Source organism: Clarias gariepinus, chromosome 24, assembly GCF_024256425.1.
Source record: "Clarias gariepinus isolate MV-2021 ecotype Netherlands chromosome 24, CGAR_prim_01v2, whole genome shotgun sequence".
Classification (NCBI taxonomy): domain Eukaryota; kingdom Metazoa; phylum Chordata; class Actinopteri; order Siluriformes; family Clariidae; genus Clarias; species Clarias gariepinus.
In genome coordinates, this window is record NC_071123.1 from 640,001 (window position 1) to 659,516 (window position 19,516).

The following is a 19,516-nucleotide window of genomic DNA, read 5'->3' on the forward strand; positions in this document are numbered from 1 at the left end:
ACTCGGAACCACCACCAGGACATCCTGAGCCGTAAGAAGTACCAGTGCACCGACTGCGACTTCACCACCAACAAAAAGTCCAGCTTCCACAGTCACATGGAGGAGCACACGCAGCACACACAACACACACACACACTCAGCACCAAGGCTCCGTTCGAGTCAGAAAATCTGAAAGATTTCCACCAGCAGCCGCCGCTCTTCTCCAATCGCCTCCAACCGCAGCAGAAAACAAAGATGGCCGCCCTTCCTGCAAAGAAGACACACAAGTGCAAGTTCTGCGAGTACGAGACGGCGGAGCAGGGTCTGCTAAACCGCCACCTGCTGGCCGTTCACAGTAAAAACTTCCCTCACGTGTGTGTCGAGTGCGGAAAAGGCTTCAGGCATCCGTCCGAGCTACGGAAGCACACGCGCACGCACACGGGCGAGAAGCCGTACTCCTGCTCACACTGTAGCTACAAATCCGCCGATTCGTCCAACCTGAAGACGCACATGAAGACCAAACACAGCCGTGAGGAAGAAGACGAGGACACGGTGGCGGTTTCGGCGCCTCACGCGGAGCAGCTCACGGAAAACCTGACGGAGACGCCGCAGGACCACGACCCTGAATGCGATCACGAGGACGACGACAACGACGAGGCTCGAGGTCATCGGTGCGACCTTTGTGATCATCGCAGCTCCAATTCCAGCGACCTGAAGCGTCACGTCATCTCCGTCCACACGAAAGACTACCCTCACAAGTGCGACGTCTGCGGTAAGGGGTTCCATCGACCTTCAGAGCTCAAGAAGCACTCCGTATCCCACAAGGCCAAGCGGCCGCATCAGTGCCGCCACTGCAGCTTTAAGACTGCTGATCCGTTTGTGCTGAGTCGACACATTTTATCCGTTCACACTAAAGAACAGCAGCAGCAGGAGACGCAACAGAACGCGACAGAACAGCAAGAAGAACAACCGGCGCCTTCGTTACAGATGCAGGAGCGAAGTCCGCCCAAGAAGACGATCGGGGCGGCGCAGCTGGCTCTGGGCGGAGCTCCCATCATTAAAAAGGTGATAGGTGCCAAGGGACCAAGGGAACGCCGCGTGTATCAGTGTCAGTACTGTGACTATAGCACTGGAGACGCCTCGGGATTCAAACGCCACGTCATTTCCATCCACACCAAGGATTATCCACATCGTTGCCAGTTCTGCTCCAAGGGCTTCCGGAGACCGTCGGAGAAAAACCAACACATCATGCGCCATCACAAAGACATGATGCCGAGTGAGTGATTCAGTGAGTCGGAGATTCAGTGATTCATTGATTCAGCGTCTCATTCAGTAATTCACTGGGTCGGCAGTGGAAGTCCGTGAGTCAGCTGGCGATGCAGTGGTTCATGGGATTTTAAATAATTTGAAGAGTCAGCACTTCAATGATTCATTGAGTCTGAGATTCAGTGGTTCATTGAGCCGGTGATCCAGTGATTAAATGATTTGGTTAATCAATGATTCAGTGAGTCGTGAGTCACTGAGTGAACACTTTGTCCCTGACTTTCTCACTCCGCCTCCACGATCATATGAGCAACATTGGCTCGTTATTTACATCACGCAGTCACATGACTTCCACAGATGATGGGAAGGCCTTTTGTCTTTGTGTGTGTGAATGTGTGTGTGTGTGTGTGTGTGTGCATAGATGCCATATTTATAATTACAGTTTACAATATTATCACCGTGTCACGTTAAGAAAAACATCCCTAAAGAATCACACCCCAGTCCCTCCGAATGCCCTGTTGTTCATCCTGTCAGTGGAATTATGGGATGTCGCAGAGTGTGTCCATGATAATAGAGTGCAATAAAACATGATAACGTGTTGTAGAGATGAACATCAGCACACGGGCCAAGGCAGGACAGGATCACCGGCGGGGGTCCAGTCCTCAGTCTGTCTTTTAATTTTAGATTGTTTTATCTGAAAGAGTTTTTTAGACTGAATGTGAACAAAACGTTTCACTTTATTAAGAAAATTGTCATTTTTAATTCTGAGCACCACTGTACAGAGCAGATGGCGATCATGAGGGAGAGACGCTGCCTTTACACACACACACACACACACACAGGATTTACAGCACTGAATCATTTACATACTTACTCTGACACTGAGCTGAACTTTTGTACGGCAACGTGTTAGCAGTAAAAACACACACACACACACACACACACTCGTACGCTCTAGCTGCACTTTTGTGAAAACAGTGTGTACGATTCATCCAGTTTGTTTCCTTCATCCACAACAAAACCATTTCTGTTTGATCTGACAACTCAGTTGTGGTTTTATGTGTGTGTGTGTGTGTGTGTGTGTGTGTGTGTGTGTGCTGTTTATATTTTTAACCTGTGTTTTGGCGGGACTTCATTACCATGCTGATGGTACCAGGCTGGTTTGTTATGGAGAAAAGCTAGTCATGTGACTTGGTTACGCTAACAGCTGGGTGTCATTCACTTAGCGTGGTCATGCTAGTACGGTTAATGCTAGTATGTGTGTGGCTGAATCGTACGTGTGTGTGAGGATGATGCCCAGTTGTGAGCACTCTAGTACATTCTTAATTAGTTTTAAACACTTTGGGAATAATTTTTGTGTAAACGCTCTTATATGGTCATAGTATTTAAATCTCTCTCTCTCTCTCTCTCTCTCTCTCTCTCACACAGACACACACACACACACACAGTGGCACTTTGAAGATGTATGTTGTACACAGACATAATGAAAGCAATGGTTTCTGAATTATGCCAGGTATTACCTGACCCATCACAGAGCGTCTTTTATTTAAAGGTTCCCACCTTGTGTGTGATTGATTGGACGAACGGTGAGTGATTTCTTCTGGCCATGACATCACCTCATCAAAAAAGCACTGAGTTCCATTTCCATCAACACCATTGGTCAGTCCGGGGTGTCTGTCATGTCCTGGTCCATTTTTGCCCCCTCCCCAACCCCCCGTGGTCATTTTTATAGTGAGATTATTTATTGGTTGAGCGTGGAGACGGTGTTGTATAGTTTAGCGTAACTGATTTAAAAGCGACTGTAACTTATTGTTTTTGTACACAGATCTGTAAAGAGAGAATGAAGATGTAAACACTTGTTAATGAAAAACCTGACTTTTGTGTTGTCCTGAGTGTAACGTTCGACATATTTGTTAAAAAAAGAGTTAAAAAGGAAATAAAAGGCAAAGTATTTTCCTGCATTGTTCTGTCTCTTTATTAGATTAGATTAGATTCAACTTGTACATGTAGGTACAAGACAAGGACAATACAGTTAGCATCTAACCAGAAGTGCATTTTTACAGTGCAGAATAATTTGCATATACAGTGGAACCTAGGATTACGAGCATAATTCGTTCTGGAAGTGGACTCATATTCCAAAACACTCGTAAATCAAAGCACACTTTCCCATAAGAAATAATGGAAATTAAAATTATTTGTTCCACAGCCCAAAAAAATAAATACATATAAAATAAATTAACCTGCATGTTACCTTAAAAAAAAGTAAAAATAAATCCCGACCAATAAGCGCTGTGTGTGTGTGTTTTTCTCCCTCCTGCACTGCTGAGTGTGTGTTATGTGTGAGCGCGAGCGTAATTTGACACCGTGCCGGTTGTGTGTAAGTGAAGCACCCCCTTTCTGTTTTAGACACACACACACAAACACATTAAAAGCGAGAGAGAGAGAGTGTGACCCGGCACGGTGTCAAATTACGCGCGCGCACACAACACACACACTCAAAAACTGACACACACTAACGACGAGAGAGAGTGTGTGCGCGAACCTGCGCGGTTTCAAATTACGCGCCCACACAAAACACACACACTCTGCAGCGCAAGAGAAAGAAAAACACACACACATAACACACACACTCAAACACTGACACACAATAAAGGTGAGAGAGAAAGAGAGCGTGTGACACACACACACGGATGTTGATTATACCAGTAAGAGACGAGCACTAAGTCCCAGCAGCCGAGATGAATACCCGCAGCGCCAGAGAGAGAAAAACCGTTGGCTCAGTTGTGATGACTAGACGCTCGGTGTCAAATCAAGAAGCGCATGCGTTATACATGATACTCGGAGCTCGTAAACTACGACAACGCTCGTTTTTTTTTAAGTCAAAATTTATTAAAAATCTCTGCTCGTCTTCCGGAACACTCGTAAACCGCGTTACTCGTAATCCGAGGTTCCACTGTATAAATAGTGAGGTAGATAAATTGCAATGGGTGCAAATAGGCAAACGATTATAGCTATTATTATATTACATTATTTGTGCGTTACACTTTTTTTTTGTAATAACAGTTTCCTGTAAACGGTTTCTAATTCATAACTTTTGACACATCTGACCACGCCCGTGAGTCGTGATGCAAGTGTTGTCATAAAGGTTGTGCTAACATAGAGTTGTGTTAAAGATGCCAAAAGTAACAAGTATAGTAACTAATAAGTAAATAGGTATGGGAATCACCAAGATATTATCTTTATCCCATTTATGTTGTGATTCTGTATCAGACAAACTTCATAACAAATACATCTCTCCTACCATACACTGCCTGCCAAAGTTTAAATAGTTTAAATAGTTTAGAGCACCACCTGTAGGATTATACAGGAACTGCAACATTTTCTACCTGACATGCAAACAGATATACGGTGGTGTGAAAAAGTGTTTGCCCCCTACTGATTTTTTTTTTTTTTTTTAAATATGTAATCAAAATCATGATATTTAACTGAATAGATTTTCTCCTCAAGTGTTTTCTTCTTAAGTCACCAGCACATCTAAGGTAAGTGTTGATGTTACTGATGGCTGTATTTTTTGACGTCACTGAAGCTTCACGTTGTCCTTAAAAAAAAACGTAGTTTGCTAGCTAGCTAACTTGTTTACAGTAAAATGATAAGCCATTAATCAATGCTGTCGCATAGCAGCAGTGTTCTCAACACTTTAACCCTTTAATAACAAAACACAATGATAAACATATTTATATATATATATATGTGTGTGTGCTTATATGGAAGCCTTCCTGGTGTGTGTTAACGGCAAGGCTTTAGACATCAAACTGTTTATTTGGGTTTTCTGATATATCAGGTAGAACCAAAGTAAACATTACTTTTATTGTCTTTGTCTTTCTCTCTGACTTTATCTCCAAAACATCTACTGTAACATGGGTTGTCCCTCTGATAAACTCATTCTTGATTCAAGGGGTCAAAACAGTGGACCATCCGTTCTGCACATACAAGCTTGGCACAGGATTTACACCGGATGCCCTTCCTCTACAGTACATTTTCTTAATAATTAAAAAAAAATTTTGCCCGCTAATAGTGCATCTTTGAAAAAAAAACAACCCATAACCCTTTAGTGCGGATAACTAAGCAAACTGATAGAGATTTGTGGTGCTGAGAAAAAAGTGCAGTATAATCTGAACATTCAGACATTTACCTATTGAACAAAACCTAATGAAATGTCCAGTGCTCAAACTAACAGCACATTAAAACACAGATCAACCAAGAACAAAAATTTTTAAAAACAAAAACAATGCAAATCACCATGGCAGATTACACATTTTTTTAAAAATATTTTCTGTTAAGTGCTGCCTATTAATTTTGTCTTGATTTGTGTTTGTAGTGGCTTTTTTCTTCAGCTGTAGAAGGTAATAGCGAACTCATGCAGCGCTCCACGGCCTGTGGCGTTCTTGCAGGTTTATTTACAGGCGATGACTGAAGCAGCAGGAGCTTCTGGAGGAACCCCACTTACTCCTGCCCTGGATAAACACTCCACGTCCACCAGACTTAAGTAAAAAAAAAAAAAAGGATGCTAAGTATATTAAATCCCAGCATGCCAAAGCATACGTAAGCTATTTTGGAAAAAACCAAATTTTTTACTAAGTGCATTTGAGTTACAAAAGCACAATTTTAAGTGTATTAAGTATACTTTTGAGAGCAGAAGTGGAACAACTTTAAGTATACTTAGTACACTTAAAGGATATTGCCGTGTGTGTACTAACGTACATACCTGACAGTAATTAATGAAATTAAAGTATATATTTGATGTTTTATAAGTATATTACAGCAAATTTTACTGTTACAAATGCATGATTAATATACCATGAATATACTTTTGTTACAGCAGTAGCATGCTGTTATACTTCTGTTATACTACAGTACACACAGTCTTCTATACCTTTGTATTGCAAATGTGTTACCAGTACACTACAGTTGTTTAGGATCATTTACAAATACTAAATGCATTTTCTACACTATAACATGTTTTTAAAATATATTATATCAGAAACATAGAGGCAGATTTTATTCATGAGTTTAACAGATTTAATTTGCACAAGGTTACAAAACAAAGCACTTTTATACTTGTTGTGTTTTTTAACTAGTTTGTGAGACAACCTGACGTTTTGTTGAACACAAATAAACTATAAAAGTGCTTTGTTTTGCAACCTTGTGCAAATTAAATCTGTTAAACTCATGAATTAACAGATTAACAAATGTCTGTCTTTATATTTTATACATTTATAGTTTATATTTTAGTTTGTGAGACAACCCGACGTTTTGTTAAACACAAATAAACTATAAATATATAAAATATAAAGAAAGACATTAGTATTAGAATATACAGTATTATTTTAAACCTGGTGTGTTGATTCTAGCTGTTGAGACTGAAAACAGACAAAGAGCTACAGAGCATTATACCAGAAGTGAAATAAATAAGATTTGAACGCTATGAACTAACACATGCAATAATGCAGCTTACATGAATTCAAATGAGAAGTGGAGAACTGGGGAGCCAATCAGAAAACAGACAGTCCAAATCTGCCCGCCTCCAGTGTCTGATTGGCTGAAATGGTTATAACGCTGCTGCAGTTAATGCATGTGTAGCTTTTTAAAAACATTTTTCATTGTGAGCGCACAGAATAGACAGAGTTCAAACACAGTTCAAAAATAAATTTAATCTTAAATGCGCAAAAGTGATGGAGCCCTGAAAGTCACCTAGAGGAGAAAAATAAAGGGTTTTGCAATTCGTGCCCTCAGTTTAATAATCCATTCTCATGAATTCTTAAACTGTTGCCTCAGTTTGACAATCAGATTTTTTAATCTCTTCTACCGCGGTAAAGTTTCACAAATTCCAATTTGTGGCGGAGATTCGCTAACAGAGTCCGGCTAAAGCACCTCACCTACTGCGTTATTACTGAGTTAGGGACCATGTGCAAATTAATGTCTGACTGAAATACAAATAATATTAATATTATAAACATTCATATTTAAAATAAATAAATAAATGTTACTGTTAGTGTCAATGTGATGCATGGTGGTGTATTATGATATATATATCAATATTCAATTCACTTTTATTTGTATAGCACTTTTAAACAATTGACATTGTTACAAAGCAGCTTTACACAATCTAAAGAATTATTAAAACTGTATAAAATGTAAATGTGTATGAATCAAAATAATAAGACTGTCCATGAAGAGCAAGCTGAAGATGACGGAGACAGTGGCAAGGAAAAGCTCCCTGAGATGGTAACAGGAAGACACCTTGAGAGAAACTCAACAGGGAACCCATCCTCATCTGGGTGATAACGGATAGCAGGGATTGATCTGCACTCATACTGTGTGTTAGGAGGCTGGAAGTTCAGTATAACAGAAAATGTGTTAAGTCCATATGGAGTCCAGTTCAGAAGACTCTCAATTGGCTGTCTTGCTCTTGATATAACGCGCACCTAAGCCTGTAGTACTGGCATCAGTATGTAGTATATAGGGCAATCTAGGGTCAGTGTATCCCAAAACTGGAGCAGTTGTTAGTTTCTCCACAATTATCTCAAAGGCCTGTTGACAGTAAGCATCCCATTTGACCCCCAGGTTTTCTATTGGATCATAGTACTGCTGGCCTGTGTTCTTACACTTTCTTCCTTTTCAAATTGGGGAATATCCTGCTGTGAGGTTGTTCAGGGGCTTGACTATCTTAGAGAAGTCTTGAACAAACCTCCTATAATACCCAGCAAATCCCAGGAACGATTTTAGTTCCTTGAGAGTCTCTGGCCTTGGCCATGTTTTACAGTAATAGCCTTAATCTTTTCTGGGGTTGGTTTCTACGCCGTGTTCTAAAACAATATGCCCCAAATATCGGTAATATTGGATATCTCAGGTGATAGTTTCAAGCCGTATTCTTTCAGACGGGAAAGGACCTGCACCAATCGGTGTTCGTGCTCTTCGAGTGTCTCAGAAAAAACTATAAGGTCATCAATGAAAATCAGCCCCTGTTTTCGATTGAGATCACCTATACAGCTCTTCATGAGCCGCTGAAAAGTACTGGGAGCATTTGTGATTCCTTGTGGCATTCGGTTAAATTCCCAGAATCCTTGTCTTTATCCGCTTCCTCTATCTTAATTTGGTAGTTTTCAAATCCAAAACTGAGAACCATTTTGAGCCATTTAATACAGAAAAAACCTCTTCCAAGTTGGGTAGGGCATATGCGTCCTTTATCGTTTGGAAGTTAAGCTTCCTAAAGTCTATATAAGGGCGTACTGAAGTATCTCGAAAGAAGACTCAGATTCTTTAATAATTTCAGCAGCCAGCAATACTTGCAGGTGTTTGCGAACAGCATCGACATCCTGTGGGTGAATAGGCCATCACTAAGCTTGATACGATGTTTTACTTTATCTGTACGCCCATAGTCCTTTTCATGTAATGCAAACACCTCAGGCATCGTGTTCAACAAGGTCAAGATCCGACTACTCCATTCTGTTGATAAAGGGAAATCGCCAAAATTAACTTTGATTTGTGAGCAGTTCGAGTTAATTTGAGTCTGAAGGAAGTCATGTCTTGAAGAGGTTTCGATTATGCGCTTAACAGCATGCATTTTAGCAATCACTGCTTTTGGAGGGACTGTTATATAATTTTGAGTGTAATTTTTTACCACTACAGGTAAACTAAAAGAGTGTTTAGCGGGTAGAGTGTACAATCCACTAGCCACCAATAATTCACCTGGCACATATGACATCTCCGGCTGTGCTAAAGCTGCCAATGTTCCTGGATTACAATGACTTACGTAGATGAACAACTCCTTCAAGGACATCTACACTTCCTGCTGACACAATTGCAGGCGTATTTCCTTTCAACATGACACTTCCCGGAAGTTCAGTGCTCATTTGCTTGTGTCTGACAATGTGGAAAAAAATTATAGATCCATAATTGAAGTCGAGTGGAAGGTACCAAATACCCAGAAGGCCTTAGTTCAAGAGGCCTTAATCCTCACAGTACTTGTTCAAAGGCGCCTGCACTTCCTCAACAAATTGAGGAAATGAGAAAAACATGCAGGCAGAAGGCAAGAGTTAGGTAATAGAGCAATAAGATAAGAAAACTAACATCAGGAAAAATAATAACCTGTAATCTGTAATAATAATACTAATAATATTTACTACGATTACGCTTAAAATGGTTAATGATGGTTGGGTATTGTAAATTAAGAAAATATGCAGAGTGTGACCCAAGAACACACAGGGTACACACAGGGTGCAAGAAATTAAGGAACTTTATTGGAATGGAAAATACAGAAAGTGCAGGCAGTGATCCAAAATATAAAAATAAACTTTCAGTTCTGCTTTAATTGGGACAAAGTGCAAAAAGCCAGACTTCTGCTTTGAAAAACAGATAAACAACATAAATCAGACTTATCAGATTGGGAAGAAAAATATAAGAGGTATACCAGTTAAATCAAATCACTGATCTTTAGCTGTATCATCCTCAGAAGAATGAGGATAATGCACTTTGCACATATTAAAAGAAATATAACAAAACAAAGCAACATGCACAACTAACAAATTAATCGTTACTTTATCAAATTGAACTAATATTGTAATATACACAATAATAATCTACTATATATGCACACATGTAATCACGTTTAGTAGTGTAGGTTCAAAACTAGCAATACAAATAATCATGCAATGATCAGATTAATGTGATTGTCTTAAACTAACCTTATATTCCCTCATAATATGGGAATAGTAGTAGGTAAACAAAAAATAAATATTAACAAACATGATCAATTGATTTATTTAATCTGATTAAATTCATCTCAATACTTATCTTAGTTAAAATATAAGGGCAAAATCATTAACATAATCTGTTAAATTAATTAGTTATAAGTATATATTCTAAATGAATAACCAGAACAGATGTTAAAGTACTAATAGACAAATAATCTCTATAAATGGGAAAAATATATGTAACGGACAGGTAAAGACAAATAAGACAAAATATACTATGATTACTGTGATGGGAATAATAAAAATGATTAAATATAATTATTTAAATAGAACACTTACACATCTTAAGGAAAAGTCAGAAAAATTGATTGCGGCTTCAACAAAACCCAAGTCACCAGCGGTGGTCAATGGTCTGGTCAAGAAAAAAGGAACAAACCAAATTTTCTCCAAAAAAGGAAAGCATAAGACTTCTTAGGCCCAGAATTAAATAAATATGAGATGGAAAAAAGGAAAAGAAGAGATTACGCAATTGGGAGGCGCTACATCAATCTAACCTAGGCAAAATTGGCTTACATCTCATAAATATTAAGTGATTTCTTGACTTAAGGAGGAGCAAACAATGATGTAATTGTTAAATGAAGGTATATAAACCATGTAAAATTAGGCAAGTTAGAGGAGGTGAGGGAGAGACAGTTTGTTGGTTTGTCTTTTGTCTGGCTGGTCCAGTGCTGTCCATTTACTTTTGGCTGCAATAAACTCTTTTGCTATTTCAGTGCTTGAGTAGTTATTGATTTTGTTTGGAAAATTGGCATAGTTCACAGCAAATCTGCCACGACAACATCCAGAATTTTAAGTACTGCTCAATATCCATTATAGGCTGGATTAGGCTTTACTGGATTCTTCTGAGCATGGTTAGCATAAAGAGCATCAAGTGTATTGGTTCCCACAAGAACTTGTGGCATATGTATCACATCAGGAACCACTAGGGCTAATGTGGTAACCTTTGCTTTTACTCCCAAGAACTCCTTTGGAAATGTCATTAGCTCCCTCTACTTCCAATAAAGAATCAAGTGATTTCATAGGGCGATTCGATAGATGATCGTGATAAAAGGAGAACGGAATAGTGTTCACTTGGGAGCCTGTATCTAAACATAATTTACAGGGGTTCTGTCAACAAACAGCTGGGCAGTACATTTCATCCCAACTAATCCCCTCGGTAATTTTTTCTGTATCACTGCATCACAATGTTTATTGAACACTCGTTTGGGTTTGTTAGGGCATGTGAGTCTTTTTTCAGTCTCTGTATGCCCCCCTACAGAGGCTGCTTGAAGTTTAACTGTGGGGATGCAACTCTCTTTTTCAGGTCCCACTGAGCCGGTTTCTCCTTCAACTGCTGTTGTTTGCTTTCAACTTTCGCACGATTTGGATCATTTTCACAAGTTACGGAAATATGACCATCTTCTCCACAGCGGAAACAGTGGACGAGGTCGGGTTGATATCGATGCACTACTACTGACTGACCTACTCTCTCTCTTCCTCTCTCTCTCTCTCTACTCCTGAACCCGGACATTCTTCCCGACTGAGGTTTCTAAGAGTCTGAGATGGCTAATTGAGCTTATAACTCCGCAACCTGTCTTGTTAGTTCCACAATTTCCCCAGCTCCCAAGCTTCTGTTCAGGCCTTTTTGAAAAACTGCAGCTTCCATAACTTGAACTTGAGCCTGTAATTCAGTTAGCTGCCTCTTCAGTGAGGTCACATCCACTGCTTTAGAACAAGCAGGCTGACATTTCTGGTAAGCTAGTGGCTGCATTGATGCAAGTTGAGCATAGCTGTCATAACTGCTTTTGCATTGAGTCGGTTTCAGGGGCTACCTCAGGTGAGTGAGCAGACAACTGATGAGCCTCAGCTGGTGACATGGAAGGGCCTAGACCTTGTTTAGTCATCCCAAAGGGACTTCTCATTTTATCCTCCTTTGAAGCTTGCCTGCCATTAAAAAAAAAAAAAAAAATTTATTGAACAATTGTCATACATAAACATTACAGAAGCAACTAATTAAATGTATTATAATTATCAAATGAAAATAAAAATTAAAAACTCAACTGTACCCCAAGTATAGTGGACATGAGATTAAAAAAAAACCTGTCCAAAAGTTGTCCAAAAAGGTTTGAGCACAAAAAGAACATGTGACTTAAGTTACAGGGAGAGGCATGGCACCTGTCACATCTGTCCTCAACATCAGGGAATATTTCAGCCAGCCTTGATTTGGAATAATGGACTCTGTGCAAAACCTTAAACTGAATAAGACTGAGACGGGCACAGGAAGAGCTGGAGCGTATTCTGTCTATAGCCTTCCCCCAACATTCCTCACTCAACTGCAATCCCAGTTCATTTTCCCAAGCAGCTCTGGTTTTAGTGATATTACAATCACCATAAGATAAAATAAAATTATAGATTCGTGATATTACACCTCGCTGATATAGATTAAATGTGATCAGATTTTCCCAGGGCTGCCTGGGAGGAATAGAAGGAAAATTAGGAAAACGCTTGGATACAAAGTTGCGAACTTGCAGGTAAGGAAAAAAAATGAGCTGCAGGCAGCTCACACTCCGAAGACAGACTAGCAAAACTTTTAAATAGTCCATCTTCATACAAATTATAAAAAATTGTGATGCCTTTGTCGTGCCATGATAAAAATGGCTGAATTTAAAAGTGACGGGGAAACAAATAATTTTTATGCAATGGACCCATTGCTGACGCAGATTCAAATTTTAAAGTGGCGTCTAAACTGATACCATAAGTATACCATATATCGTAAGTGTATTAAGTACCACTGGGTTATCAGTGTATTGAGCGGGTTTGATTGGAAAGGAAGTGAAAAGCAGAGCTGATATACAGGATGATCTACAAGACAGTAACTCTAATTTGCACCATGGGGATTCAGATGAGTTTATCCAAAAATAAATTCATATGTGTAGCCCAGTAGTATATTTGGAAATTAGGCAGAGCGAGTCCAGCACTAAGTCTACATCTCTCTAGTAATGTCTTATGGATTCTAGGAAGTTTCCCAGCCCAAAGAAAAGGGATTATGGTTTTATTCAAGGAATGAAAAAAGTACTTAGGAAGAAATAAAGGAAGTGGTTAAAAAAAAAGAGAAATTTAGGAAGAATGGTCATTTTAACTGCATTGATTTGTCCGGTAAAAGAAAGAGGCAAATTGCTCTATCTCTGAATATCAGATTTAACATCAGCAATAAGAGAGGAGAAGTTGGCATGAGAAAGGTCAGATAGAGAATGAGTCACTGTAATACCAAGATATTTAAAGCCTGAACAATTGAATTTAAAAGGCAGGTTTAGATGTTGAAGTTGTAAAGCACTATTGTTAACCGGGTAGTATTCACTCTTATGCAAATTAAGTTTATACCCAAAGAATGAACCAAAATTATCCAAAATGGTTAAAATAACAGGAACAGAGGCTGCAGGATCAGTCACATATAACAAGTCATCGGTATATAGGGATAATTTATGTTCCAACCCTTTACGAATAATACCTTTAAAAGCAAGAGAAGATCTAAGCTTAATAGACAATGGTTCAATAGCAAGGGCAAAAAGCAGTGGGGACAGTGAGCACCCCTGCCGGGTACCACGCCCAAGAGTGAAATAATCAGAGCTTATATCATTTGTATGAACACTAGCTTGCGGGGATTTATAAAGGAGGCGAATCCAAGAAATAAATTTATCACCAAACCCAAATTTCGTTAATACTGCAAACAAGTATTCCCACTCAACCCTATCGAAAGCTTTCTCAGCATCCAGTGAAATTACAAGCTCAGGGGATACAGATGTTTGCTTGGAGTGATGATATTTAAGTCATTTTTAATTTGTGGTATTAGGCGTGAGGCATGCTGTCGTTTTAGCTGAAGTGCTAACAATCTACTTGATTTATCACCATATATGATATATACCATTCATTCATAATACGTTCCCCGAGTCTGTAACAACATACGTTCTGTTTTTTTTGTTGAAAGAAGATCAAATTGTGATTGTATGTCAATGCGTTGCTTGTACAACTCGGGAGAAGGATTAGATGCATAAATATGGTTAAATTTGCTAATAGCTGATGTGAGTTTGTTGAGCCTAGTCTTGCGACTTTGATTTAGAAAAGCAGAGTATGAGATGATTTGCCCTCTAAGATAAGCCTTGAGAGTTTCCCATAATAATGAATAAGAAGTGGACTCAAGATGGTTAAACAACAAAAAATTCATCAATAGTGTTAGAAATGAATGTACAAAACTTTTTGTCCGCTAAAAGAAGTGAGTTAAACCGCCAAGACGATGGGGTCTGTTTATGCGTTGATAATTGGATATCCAGTGATAAGGGAGCATGGGAGTTTATTTATCTATAAATCAGTTTATTTATCTATAAATCAGAAATCACAGTACTTAAATAATCTAAAGAAACAACAGAAGGTTTAAGATGTGAATGAAAAAATAATCAATTCTAGAGTATAAATGATGCACCTGAGAAAAAAATGAGAATTTTTTATATACAGGATTATGGAATCTCCATGGGTCTACAAAGCCATTCTGTGACATGAAATCAAAAAATATTTCAGACATGGCAGACTGGGACACAACACGGAAGCTAGAGCGATCCAAAACTGGATCAGAAACACAGTTTAAATCTCCCCCAAAAATTATCAAATGGGTGTTTAAGCAGAGAAGGCTACTATTTATTTGCAAAATCCGAATCATCGAAGTTTAGAGCATAGACATTTACCAACAAAAGCCTGGTCTGAATTAGTGTGCCTGCAACAATAAGATACCTGCCATTTCTCTCAGCAATTATATGATTAGGTAAAAACTGTATCTTTTTGTTAGCTATTATGGCCACACTTTTTGGACTTAGAATTAAAATTACTACCCAGACCTAGTAGTATCTATTGACCTACCCAGGGACGGAGAAGCCTATGATGATCCTTAACTTGAAGATGTGTTTCTTGTAAAAAACACTATATCAGTATGTAAACGTTTCAGGTGATTAAATACCCCAGATCTTTTAATTGGGTTACCCATAACTCTAATGTTCCAGCTAAGAAAACGAATAGGTCTACTACTCCCAGCTAAACTTGGGCCTACATAGGAATTAGCCATTTATCCCAAAAATGTGAAAATGATAGAGTTTCGCAGAGCCCCATAATGACGAACTATTTAAAACACCACAAGTGCAGATCACGCAGTTTGGATAGTTTTAATGTAGTCCTTTGCTTCATCGGCCGAAAGAAAATCTTTCCCTACACCATTGTAGGTTATCCTCAGCCGCGCTGGATTGAACAGGCCATAGCGCTTGCCCTCAATGCCACGGAGTTGTCGTCCTCATTAAAAGAAGCACGCGCTTTTGCAATTTTTGCTGTGTGGTCGGGAAAAACATCAAGACATTCACTGTGGTAGTAAAATCTGGCCACAACAGCTCGAGGTCGTTCACCAGGCTTTGGTACAGGCTGTAGAGTGCGGTGAGATCGGTCTAAAGTCGGCTCCTTCTCCAGGCTGAGCGGCTCTTTAAGCATCACAGCGATGCTAGAGGTGGTGCAGCTGTTAGGACCCTCTGGGAACACAGATTATGCGAACATTATTACGACCTGATCTGGCGTCCAAATCTTCGCATTTGTTATCCAGTTTAATTAAATCTGCTGTAAGACGTTGTATTTTACTTTGCATTGAAGTAATATCATCAGTACAACCGGAGAGCGAGCGCTCCATCTCACCTACGGTACCCTTTAGCGCAGACAGTCCGGCATCAATGGCGGCCTTGTGAGGCCATGGCCTGTGGATTAGGCCTCAGTTGTGACTGAGTTGTGCTACGGGTTTGTGTTTTTACCGGACATTGTAACCACCTTTTTCAATTCAATTCAATTTTATTTGTATAGCGCTTTTAGCAATTTTCATTGCCGCAAAGCAGCTTTACACAGTCAAAAGAATTATTTAAGTTTGTAAGAAATGTGAATTTGTATGAATCAAAATGGTCAGTTTGTCCCTGGTGAGCAAGCCGAGGGCGACAGTGGCAAGGAAAAACTCCCTGAGATGGTAATAGGAAGAAACCTTGAGAGGAACCAGACTCAACAGGGAACCCATCCTCATTTGGGTGAAACAGAAAGCAGTAAATGATCTGCATTTATACAGTGTGTAGGGTGGGAGGCAGTTCAGCTATAATAGCTGATGTTAATTGCTGTTACTATGGAGTCCAGGTAGTTATTGAAGACTCAGGTAGACATGTAAGAAGTTCCAGTCATGAACTATCGAACTGTCAAGTCCCCAGAGAAACAGTTGCCAACACCAGTCAAGGCCAGAACCATTTTCTAGGTAGAAAGAATCATTCCCAGACACCAGACGCATCCCAGAGAGACACAGGGGGCATCCATGTGACGAGATCTTCAGCCAGAAGCGGGGCACCAGGATGGGTCAGACAGGTCCGGAGGGCAGAGGGAGTCTGGATCACTGGCAGCTCAGGAACGACATGTGTAGCTCGACAGAGAGAGGGAGAAAGAGTGAAAGGGGGAGACAGGAGGAGAGAGGAAAAAGAAAGAGGGGGGGAAAGAGAAGAAGAGGAGAGATGGCAGTTAGGTATGGTCACAGTCACACAATGTATAATGTAAATGTATATTAACTGTAGAGTGCAAGCAGAGACTCCGGCAGGACTAACTATGACAGCATAACTAAAAGGGAGAGCCAGAAGGAAACACAAACATGAGGGCTTCCTGACATGTAAAGCAAACAATCACCTCACCGTCAGCAAACCTGAGTGATCAATGAGAGTGAGGAAGACAGCATCCAAACATACCAGTTCACCATAATACTCTACGTCCATGAGTCCCCCAGATCTGCTCCTTTACCTATGGCAAATCTATTTATAAAAATGCTTGGCTAAATAAATAGGTTTTTAGCCTGGACTTAAACACTGAGACTGTGTCTGAGTCCCGAACACTATTTGGAAGACTATTCCATAACTTTGGGGCTTTGTAAGAAAAAGCTCTGCCCCCAGCTGTATTTTTCATAATACGCGGTACTGACAAGCAGCCTGCATCCTTTGATCGAAGTAGGCGTGGCGGATCGTAAGACACTAGTAGTTCGCTCAGGTACTGCGGCGCGAGACCATTTAATGCTTTATATGTCAAGAGTAGTATTTTAAAATCAATGCGAAATTTCACAGGGAGCCAATGGAGTGAAGATAAGATAGGGGTAATGTGCTCATATCTTCTGGTTCTGGTGAGGACTCTTGCTGCTGCATTCTGGACTAGCTGAAGCTTATTTATGCATCTAGCTGAACAACCAGACAGTAAGGCATTACAATAGTCCAACCTAGAGGTGATAAAAGCATGAACTAGTTTTTCTGCGTCGTTTAGCGACAATAAATTTCTTATTCTGGCAATATTTCTGAGGTGAAAAAAAGCTATCCTGGTAGTATTATCTACATGTGCTTCAAATGAAAGGCTGGAATCAATAATCACACCAAGGTCTTTTACTGTTGCATTTAATGGAACAGAAATGCCATCTAAAGTTACGGTGTGATCTAAAATTTTACTCCTAGCTGTATGCGGTCCTATGACTAGAACTTCTGTCTTATCCGGATTTAGCAGAAGGAAGTTAATTAGCATCCAATTTCTTATGTCCTGCACACATTGCTCAATTTTAGTAAGCTGTTTTTTCTCGTCAGGTTTTGCTGAGACATATAATTGTGTATCGTCAGCATAACAATGAAAACTAATACCATGCTTACGGATTATGTTGCCCAGAGGAAGCATGTAAAGGGAAAAAAGCAGTGGACCTAAAACTGAACCCTGCGGAACGCCAAACTCCACTAGAGAACATGCAGAATAATCACCATTTAAGTCTACATACTGATAATGATGGGTCAGATAGGATCTGAGCCAGGAGAGGGCTGTACCCTTAATTCCCACTACATTTTCTAATCTGTGAAGAAGAATAGCGTGATCAACGGTGTCAAAAGCTGCACTGAGGTCAAGTAGTACAAGCATAGTTACACAACCCTGATCAGAGGCTAATAGAATGTCATTTACTACTTTAACGAGCGCTGTCTCTGTACTGTGATGAGGCCTAAATCCTGACTGATACAGTTCATGTATGCCATTTTTATGTATATATGAGCATAGCTGCTCCGCTACTATCTTTTCCAGAATCTTAGAGATAAAGGGGAGGTTTGATATTGGTCTGTAACTAGACAGCTGACAGGGGTCGAGGTCAGGTTTCTTAATTATTGGTTTGATAACTGCTAATTTAAAAGATTTTGGAACATATCCAATGCTGAGTGAAAAATTAATTATTCTCAACAGGGGTTCTACTATTGCTGGTACTATCTGTTTAAGAAAATGTGTCGGTACAGGATCTAATATACAGGTTGATGAATTTGAAGAAGAGATGAGTGAAATTAGTTAATTCTCTTCAAGGGGAGTAAAGTATTCTAGGTTCTGATCTGACATGGCTAGATTAACATCTGCATTAATTACATTGTTCGGTTTCAAAACCTCAATTTTATGCCTAATATTTACAATTTTATTATTAAAAAAGTTCATGAAGTCCTCACTATTGCATGATGTTGTTGTGGAGATTTCTGCAGTGGTCTTATTTCTGGTTAATTTGGCTACAGCATTAAATAAGAATCTAGGATTATTTTTGTTATTTTCTATAAGAGTGGAGAGATATGTTGATCTAGCTACACTAAGAGCTTTTCTATAGTTCAGGATGCTCTCCTTCCATGCTATTTGAAATACTAGTAATTTAGTTTGACGCCATTTACGTTCTAATTTCCGAGCGGTCTGTTTTAAAGTGCGTGTGTGATCGTTATACCAGGGAGCAAGTTTCTTATCTCTAATAATTTTTCTTTTGACTGGAGCTACATTATCTAAGGTATAGCGAAATGTCGACTCTAAATATTCAGTCGCCTGATCGAGTTCTGTGGGGTCAGACGGCGATCTAATCGAAGTTGGGAACTCTGGGAGATTACTGATAAAACTCTGTTTGGTAGTTGATGTGAATGTACGTTTCATACGGTAGCGCGGCGCTGTGCGTACATTATTACTGTGACACACTTGAATTGAGACAAGATAGTGATCTGAGATAACTTCAGATAGTGGTATTGTGAATAAATTTCTTATACTTAATCCAAATAATATTATTAAATCTAAAGTGTGACCTGCTTTATGAGTGGGTCCTACTACATACTGATTTACTCCTACCGAGTCCAGTATAGACATAAATGCAGTTCTTAGAGGGTCTTCTGGGTTTTCAAAATGAATATTAAAATCTCCAGCAATTAGCACTTTGTCTACAGAAACGACTAGATTTGAAAGGAAATCTGCAAATTCACTAAGAAATTCCGAGTACGGCCCTGAAGGTCTGTAAATGACAATTAGCGGGATCGACTGAGCTGACTTAATATAGTTAAATACACTTATGTTACTATAAAGAATTTCAAATGAATTAAATTTGTGTCCGTGTTTTTGTACAATAG

At 39.4% G+C, this 19,516-nt stretch overlaps 1 protein-coding gene across 2 annotated transcripts in view; it reads left to right on the forward strand.

Annotated features, from left to right (window-relative positions):
• LOC128512206 (zinc finger Y-chromosomal protein 1) overlaps positions 1-3,203 on the forward strand; it is an 11,115-nt gene extending 7,912 nt beyond the window's left edge. For both annotated transcript variants that reach the window (XM_053485364.1, XM_053485365.1), the window contains exon 9: positions 1-3,203. This exon is cut by the window's left edge and continues 95 nt beyond it. In XM_053485364.1, the coding sequence (XP_053341339.1) occupies positions 1-1,263 (1,263 nt within the window). In that variant the 3' untranslated portion in view covers positions 1,264-3,203.
• The last annotated feature ends 16,313 nt before the right edge of the window (positions 3,204-19,516 follow it).